At 30.9% G+C, this 9,334-nt stretch overlaps 1 protein-coding gene across 1 annotated transcript; it reads left to right on the top strand.

Annotated features, from left to right (window-relative positions):
- Nucleotides 3,520-4,326, top strand: LOC109329794 (NDR1/HIN1-Like protein 3-like). The gene has a single exon (XM_019563659.1). The coding sequence runs from the start codon at nt 3,520-3,522 to the stop codon at nt 4,324-4,326; it is 807 nt and encodes a 268-aa protein (XP_019419204.1).

The raw sequence follows: 9,334 nt of genomic DNA, 5'->3' as shown, positions 1-9,334 counted from the left end.
GTAGAGCCTTTCTCATGGAGTGGTAATTCCCTCCATCCACATGAGGGAAACTAATGGTATTCATGGGTTCTCACCCGGATGAAGATAGTATGGACTGTATGGACTCTACAATGTGTCCAAGTTGTGTGTCTTCTCCTATGTTGCTTCTGATTCAACATCCATTTTTACGTGCTTGATTGACGTGAAAAAGAAGAAGATGCAGGTTTTGATGTTGTGAATGTGGGAAAAGCAGCAAAACTCTCAATTTGAGAGCTTTGATACCATAAAGGAATCCATGTTTGAATAAGAAACGTGTAGATGTTTATTGATTGAATGAATTGTTAAATACAAAGAGAAGGAAAAGATGTTTATATATACATGAGTTGCTTACAACCCAAGCAACTAATGCAAATCTAACTAAAACCGAAATAACAACCTAACAACTAATCACTTAATCTCTAATTAACCCACATGTTAAAATTTCTCTACTTATTTCCCCTTTTCACAAAAATGCCCTTGAATAAATTATGATATTTGGTTTATGAATAGTCCGAATTTCTGGTGCGCCAATGTTCCAATTCTGATGCGCCAATGTTCCTTGCCTCGGTCATTCTGGTGCTGGTTCCTCGGTCAGTTGCACCAAGCCTTGCTAGACTGATGTGTTGCGTCGCTGTCACCTTTCCCAATGCTCATATTGAGTTTGCATAAATTGTCGTATTGTTTGAGTCCGATGTTGGAATCGGTTCTTCCTTTTAAGACTAAACCGGTTCTGATGTAGATGGTGTATACGCAATCGTAATCTGGGTCCTGGGGAATAATGAATGAAATGGTGTGAGTGAATGAGAGGAAAATAGAAGAGGTTGAAGAAGGGAGATATACTTCCGGATCTGACGGTTGTGGTGGTGAAGGAAGGTGAGACGAGAAAGAGGAGAGAGAAGAATACTGTTATGTTTGAGGTTGCCATTTGCATATGTGATTACTGCTACTTATGGGTTAATAAATAGAAGGGTACATGGGTTATTATAAAACTAATGTTATATGTAAATTATTCTATATCATTACTTTTGCTACAACTAATAAGAAATCATGTTAAAAAATTAAAAAAAGTGATACCAGAAATTTAATAAGTTAATAATGTGATTATTTAAGTTTTTATTAATTTTTTAACAAATTTCTTCTCGTTAAATTTGATTATATAAATAATACAGGATAACCAATACTTTTTACTTGCATTATTACATCATTCTATGAAACTTTATCTTATTTTTTATTTATATATTCATTGATCTTCCGATTTAAGTATGTATGACATTTTCAACGTGTAGATCTTGAGTTTACTTAGTCACAGTGATGCTGTAAAGATGATAAAATGTGGCGTTATGCTAGTTTAGTCCATCCTTGTAAAAATAAATTTAAGTTGGCAGGGACAGGAACATGTTTTCTTTCAGTTCCAGACTCTTCTCTAATGGAGAAGGAAATTCTTTCTTTTAAGTTTCAAACGGATTAATAGGATTATCGGCCGTCCAAGGGGGCCAAGTAAAAAAGATGAAAAACAATTTGCCACTCTATAATTAACAACAGTAGACAAATTACAAATTGACATAAATATATTTAACAACGTACATATCACAAATTGTAATACTAAGTGTTTTAGTCAAACAGTCCAAATATCAAAGACATAACTAACAACCACTAAAAATTCAGCAAAAGAGAAGGTAATATTCATTCTTCATTCCTGAGCTTTTGAAGGAGTATCACTACCATCATTATTATCATCTTCATCTAAATATATTAACAATTATAAGAAGAAAACAATTAAATATTAACAGTTATGAGAAGAAAATATCAAAATTTGGCTTGGCAATAAATAAGTAATCATCATTAGCAAAGTCACGCAACCAATTGCAATTATAAATCAAAGTTTGTACTTTTTTTCGGCAAAAGACAACTCTGATATTTGTTAAGGATATATATATCAATGCTAAATGTAGAGTCAATGTAACAATAGTAATGAAGAATATAGATCTTCAATTTTTAAAGGATTTTGTCTCTATTTAATAATATAACATCAAATAATATAAAAATATTACATTATATTTTTGTAATTATTTTTTCTTATTAAAATAATATATTTTAATTAATTTGAGACATCATTGAAGATATGATTAAGGACAGAGAACCTTCATTCATAATGAAAGTCATAGAATCATTAATGATAAATTAAGAAAATGAAGAAAAACTTCACTCTTCCCCACCATTTCAAGACATCTCACTCCATCAAACTCCTTGATTGGTACATATAACTAAACATATAGTTAAGATTTTCTAACTTGACTTATAAGAATTTTTTTTATTTCTACGGTAAAAAGCAGACAGTAGAAAACAATTATGATGAAAATAAACAATAACAAATTATTCTGTCATATTAAACAAATTAAACTTATATTAATATGTCTCTTTTTATTGATCTTCCAAACACCCATTGGCCTACTTGAAATTAAATCACTTGTAATATTGCTTTGCACATTAGAGTTAGATTGATTATTGCTTGTATTAATTTTATACTTCTCAAAAAATATGTACAAGTTTGACTTTAAATGTACTACATTTTGATCATGGTTGCATCATGAATTCAGAAATCTGAAATGCTCACAATGCAAACTAGAGGGATACAATCATATGACCCCAATAAAAATTAACATTATGCTCACATGATAATTAAACATTATAAATGAAGTGGTTAAACCATTTCGATCAACATTTAAAAAAAACTATACATTAATGTTGATCTAATTATCAATAGATTGTAGTTGAAGTGATATGCAAGCATAGATACTGCAGTTGACTGGTTTCTACAATATTAGAGTTTTGAGCCCAGGAAAGGTACCCTGTTACGCTTTTGCCCCTCACTGTACCCAAAAAAGGTAGCCTATGACTCTATGAGCCCATTTCAACCTTTCAAACTATTACCCTCGTACCCAAAATGTGTAACTACATGTTTAAGACAAAAAAATAATATAGTACTCATTAAAAAAAAACATATGAGCCAATTAAAAAACACGCGTTTTCAGAGGGAGCTCAAAAAGCAGATATCATGTTTTTATATTGATTTTTTCCAACGGTATAGTTGGTGATTATTCTCTTTTTGTAGCCATTTTTATAGAGAAACTTTTTGTAGTCATTGATGATTACAATTATGCAAATTACATTGGACAAAAGAACAAAAATTGTTTATTACACTAATAATAGACATGCTTACAAAACCAATTATGTCATGCTTATTAATAACAAAAAAACAATCTTGAATTAGGACTCTTAACCCTTCAAAACAAAGTTGTCTAAACTCCCCAGCAAAACCAGCACTAAAATAACAACCTCATTAGGTGTCATGCATTTTCCAAGCTTTAATAACTTATTATTTCATTCAACATGTCAAAGCTCACAAACAAACCCATGCATGCAATCATTGAAGTTAAACTTACCTCATTCTTCATACCTCATCTATACGTGGAAACGTAGCTCCATTCTGAACTTCCTTCAATGGAAGGGCATAGTCCAAAGAATGTTACCACAGAAGAGGTTATAGAAGACCACGTTATGGCCTCACCAATTTTGTTACCACCCCCACCTGGCCGTTTCAATAACCATGAAATGTACATTGTTCAGTTTCCAAAGGACCAAATCTACCGTGTTCCACCATCTGAGAATGCTTTGATCGTGGAAAAACACCGTAACTTGCCGAAGAATGAGAAAAAACGCCGAAGTTGTTCTTGCTCCATACGACTTATGCTAACCATAGGTCTCATCTTTCTAACTATTATTGCCATTGTTGGCGTAACCTTGGCTGTTTTGTACTTCATCTTTAACCCTATGGGGCCTATATTCTCGGTCAACGATGTTGTGGTGAGAACAAGTGGGAAATCTAAGACCCCATATTATGAAATTTCTTTGGGGGTCAAGAACCCTAATAAGAGGTTGGGACTTAATTATGAGGATGCTGATAATGATGCTGTGCTTTTGTTCGAGGAGACAAAGGTTGCCATAGGAAAGTTCCCAACGTTGGAACAAGGTCATGGTGTTTCTTCGAAAGTCAAGGTTGAGCTAACAGGAACAAATGGAGATTTGCCTAAGGTTATGGATAAGAGCATGAATGATAAGAAATCTAACACACCCGTTTCTTTGAGTTTGGACATGAAACTTGGTGTGAGATTCTCGACCGCGGGGATCGAAGCATGGCTTATGAAATCTGATGTTGTTTGTAGGTTTAAGGTCAATGCACTCATGAACAACTCGGAAATCTTGTCTCAAGCATGTGATATCAATTTTAAACCATTGTTCAATAATTGATTAGGATGGTTTCGTGGGGGCATATGATGTTCTCATGGTGGATTAGGGTGAAGAGTTTAAAGTATTGAGTGAATAACGTTGAAAGTTTGAGTCTCGACCACAACAAATAAAAAAAAAAGGAGTTATAAAGTTGGTCTGATGATTATGGTAAAAGATTTAAGGAATAAAGTGAAGAAGGTTGAGAGTTCAAGTCTCACACATAACAAATACTAATGTGCTACTTTGCCTATAAAACAAAAAAGAGATTAGGATGGTTTGGTATTTACTTGTATAACATATATAGCAATGATTTCATGATCATGGAAACATGGCAGCCATATCATTAAACTATAATCTCATCATCCTCACTCTTTCTTTTTGGATCTTATTATTTCTTAATTAATTTTATGTCTTTCTTATTGTATTTGATTATTTCTTTCAATTTGAGCCATACATGCACAAGTTTTGCTGTTGTATGTTTCTTTTGCATAATGAAACAGAAAATTAATTAGTATTGTCATAACAAAGTGTATTTGTACATTTCAAATTTTACAATGTCTTTGAGGGTGAATTAAATAATATTTTATATCTACAGCATCTAAAAGAACTAATCATTTAATAAAATCAAAGGATAACTGAAAATTTGCATCAAAATGTGGAAAAAAATACTTAGATTTCCTCACTAAGGAAGTAGGGATAAAGATGAGATATCCCTAACGATGTTCATTCCTTGTTCTGAGTTAATCAGAATGTTATCTTTAAAATTTTATTTTTATTAATGTGGTAATATATGATTAGTCTAGAATTAGAAATAAAATACCGTTAGAAACATATGATCTATTTCCACTCACTAGACCTATTTCATTAAAAAATGCTTATACACACTCAAATCATTAATTTGCTCTATTTAGATGAAGTTGGGCCGAGCCCGTTAACTTGAGAACCTATATACGAAGTTCATGATTGGCCAAATAAAACTCAGATGGTGCTTTAAAAGGGAATCCAATTGGAACATAAATATGTTGTTTTATATGTCAGTGAGATCCATGTGAGATATTGTATGAGACAAAATTTGAGATAATATATATTTGTTCATACCAGTGATTAAGGTGTGATAAACCCCCCATATTGGCTAACCTTGTTTTACCATAATAACATTCGATTATTCTTAAGGGCTCATAACTAGAGTGGACCTCAGAATTCAGGACACAAATAGAAAGGGATTTAGCTTCCATTGTTTAGATGCTCAATGTTGCTCAAAAGGATAATTATTACAACCAAAACAGTGTACGAATGAGCTCTTAGTATTTGAAGCATAGATAATGGTAGTTCATTTTAACCCTCCACCTCACAAAATTTATCCCCTTTCTAATTGTAAAGAAACCCAAAATACACTTTCTATCACTCAAATTTTCCCACTTTCCTATCTCCCCTTCCACTTTCTCATTTCTCCCATTTCCTCTCTTCCCTCAAACTCTCCCATTTCAACTACTTTCTTCCATCATCAACATCTCTTCCATCATCAACTACTGTGTTAACAGAAAGTGTTCCCTTTTTATTTGTGAAATTGTGTATTTTGGTTCTGTGCATGTCACATATTTTTTAGATAAAATGAAATTAAAATAAAATGAAAATTTATGTTAATCTTAAAGCACTTATGCTTTATTTAGTTAAGGCGAAATAGGTGAGATAGTGAGAAAGAAACAAAAGTAAAAGAGGATAGAAATATGCAAGAGAAAAAGAAAAGGTAAGGTTATAGAAGATATTAATATAAACGGTATCTATATGTAAGAGAGCTATGTCTATGTTATGTATAACTTTTTAGAATGATCATTGTATTTATTTATTTATTAAACTACAAATTAAAAAAAGTACATGAGCTCTAATATATATCTCCATAAAAAAGTTGTTTTGTTTTGATGTAAGTAAAGAAAATGTATCTGTTATTTTAAAAGTGTATCACTGTATCATTTATTACAATTGATTGAAAAATATATTTTATAATTTAAAAATTTAATAATAAAGTAATCTATAGCAAATAATACAGACAGAGCGATATACTTTTTTTGGCTAGAAGTTTTGTTATTTTAGGTAAAAGTGTAAAAAAGAATATTTTAAAAGAAATTCAGGGGTCAACTGTACCTTAAATATGAGTGCACACATGTATTATGTAATCGCCCGTATGTATTAATAAATTTATATTTTAATAGAATTTTTAATAACTTGATACTATATAATATATTTTATCATTATTTCTTAATCAATTTTAGTTAATGAACTATACCAACAATTTTAGTTAATTAAAATCATTATTTATGTAATAATGATTTTAACATACATTATAAAATAGAGTAAATTACACTGACACCCCTAAGTTTTAGTGAAATTACACAAACTACCAATATTTTTTTTACACCTACACAAACTTTCCCTAATTCTTATACTTTCGTTACACTAACCACTCATGCATAAGAAATAAGTCTAATATTTTTTAAAAAAATGTGATAAATGCAATTAAGTTAAACAAAACATAATATATTGTGGAGACAAGTCCAAATAATATATGAGTCAATATTTCTTTATTATTTTTAATTCGTTGCACTATATTATAAGAGCGATTTAAACAATATTTCTTTAGAATTGTTTATGCATTTTGTAACCAAAAATAATAAAGATACATTGATTTGTATATTATTTAGATTTGCTACACAATATATCATGGTTTATATAACTTAATTGCATTTATCACATTTTTTGTTTAAAAGATTACACTTATTTCTTATGCATGGGTGGTCAGTATAATAAAAGTATAAAAGCTATGAGAGGTTTGTGTAGGTGTAGAAAAATGAAGGGTGGTTTGTGTAATTTCACTAAAACCCAGGGGTGTCAGTGTAATTTACTCTATATAAATATATAAATATAAAATTAAATTATAAAATTCATTAGATACATTGATTATATGCTACTTGCATGTCTACCAGCATATATGTTGTAAGTATAGGCACAAGTAAACATTGTCTACAGCCACTCCCCCTCATTATCATTCCTAATGATAGAGATATCTATGTAAACTTGTACGTTATGGCTATGTTTGGTTGGGTAGAAAAGTAGAGGAAAGAAAGTGGATGAATTTATATATTTTTCCTTGTTTGGTTTACAAAGAAAAATAGGAAGGAAAAAAAATATTGTGTGGTTCCCATAAAAAACATTTTCATCACATTGTGGAGAGAAAATGATGAGAAACCCATTATGAATATAGAATATAATCTTGGATAAACACACAATAGATTGATGTTAAAATTTGCATAATTAATATTTTAATTATTCATCATTATTTATAGAAATATTTAATTTTAAAATGAAAGTAAATATTTGTAAGTTAATATTTGAATCTCTATAATTATTGATATTTATGTCATTTTGTCTCATTATATATTTCTTTTCCTCTCTTTTTCATTCATATTAAACAATAAAAAATCATTATATTTTCTATTGTTTTTCTTTCCTCCCACTTTCACTCCTTAGGTTTTTTCCCCTCTCATTTTCTCTCACAAACCAAACATAGTGTTAAGGCAAGATAGATTCCCCAAACTAACACGTGTAAAATATTTTCATCTCTTTTGCGTAGAACCAAACACATAGTACTTACAGCATCTGATTTAAACCAAAAATAATATTTCTGGAAAAAGGTAATCTACTTAGGACCACATTTGTAACCAGCACAGCTTACGACACATATATAGCAAAACTCATGTCAATGCCACCAAAGCACGAGGTTCTTATTCTTAATCTTCCAGAAGCTGCTTTATAACTCGTATTAAACGTGCCATCAATCCAGATCAATCACAAAATATAATTGTTAGATATATTGATATTGTTTATGTTGTTCCTATAATGATAGTGCTCGTGCATTAGTAACTTATATTCAATAATATTTGGTACTCTTGCACCCTTTTTCTTTTACCTCTCAAGGTCACAAGACAATGACTATTTTACTAAAAAGAGAAGAGGGAAAAAGGGAATATTATTTTACACAGTTGTAGTTAGTGAAAAAGAAACAAGACAATTGGCAGAGAAATAATGTTCCACTATGATCTCTCGCAAATAATTGAAACTTTGGGACATAGTTAAATTCAGCTATGACACCAATCATATAGATAAATTTAGTGGACTTTATCTTTCCACGTCCGACACAAAAATTAACAGTTGAGGTTCACGTTTTGATCCCGTAATTGGGCTTGGATGGAACCATTACGGGTGTAGCCAACAATAGGAAGAATATATGAGAGCGCCCAAGGGAGCCATGCACCAACTTGAGAAGGAGGGTTGATGCTATTATATATGGAAGAACAATGATCCTCTCCATTAATGTAGAGGCAAGTAGTTGTTTTTCTTTATATTTTGAATGACAAAAATGTAATTTCAAAATAAATAGAAGGATAAAAATGTCATTACATGTTATGTTTTGTGTGTTATAATGTGGTACTTGTCACTACATTAATAGAGAGAAGATCCTTACTCTCTATGGAAGGGTTGAAGGCCCACCAATATGACAATTTCACCTCACATACTAACCATATGTCTTATGGATGGGGATCATCTGTCCCTAACGGTGTCTCATTCCATGTCCCAAACCAATCATATATTAACACATAGATAAAATAAAAAATTTAAAAGCAAAAGGTAATAAAATGAAGTACTCTAATTGGTTTGGAACATGGAGTGAGACACTGTTTGGGACAAGTGATCTGTTAGGTATCAGTGGTTACAATACACCTAGAAGGGGGGTTGAATAGGTGTCGCGGTTAGAATAGCCGCTTTTTACAACTCAACAATTTATGATGAATTACCCCTAATTAATCGATTAAAGTATGAAGATAATCGATTAACTGAACAACCTTAATCGATTAACAAAAACAGTTTTAATCAATTAACAGAAACAATTTTAATCGATTAACAGAAACAGGATAATCGATTAACGCAACAGTTTTAATCGATTAAACAGAAACAGTAAGCTATTACAGAAATG

Source organism: Lupinus angustifolius, chromosome LG01, assembly GCF_001865875.1.
Source record: "Lupinus angustifolius cultivar Tanjil chromosome LG01, LupAngTanjil_v1.0, whole genome shotgun sequence".
NCBI classification, from domain to species: Eukaryota; Viridiplantae; Streptophyta; class Magnoliopsida; order Fabales; family Fabaceae; genus Lupinus; species Lupinus angustifolius.
Note: the sequence above shows the minus strand (reverse complement) of the source record. Positions and strands in the feature narration are given on the sequence as shown.

Bases quoted from the DNA above. Each gene is read 5' to 3' on its own strand.
- LOC109329794 (XM_019563659.1), top strand. From the start codon at position 3,520: ATGGAAGGGCATAGTCCAAAGAATGTTACCACAGAAGAGGTTATAGAA.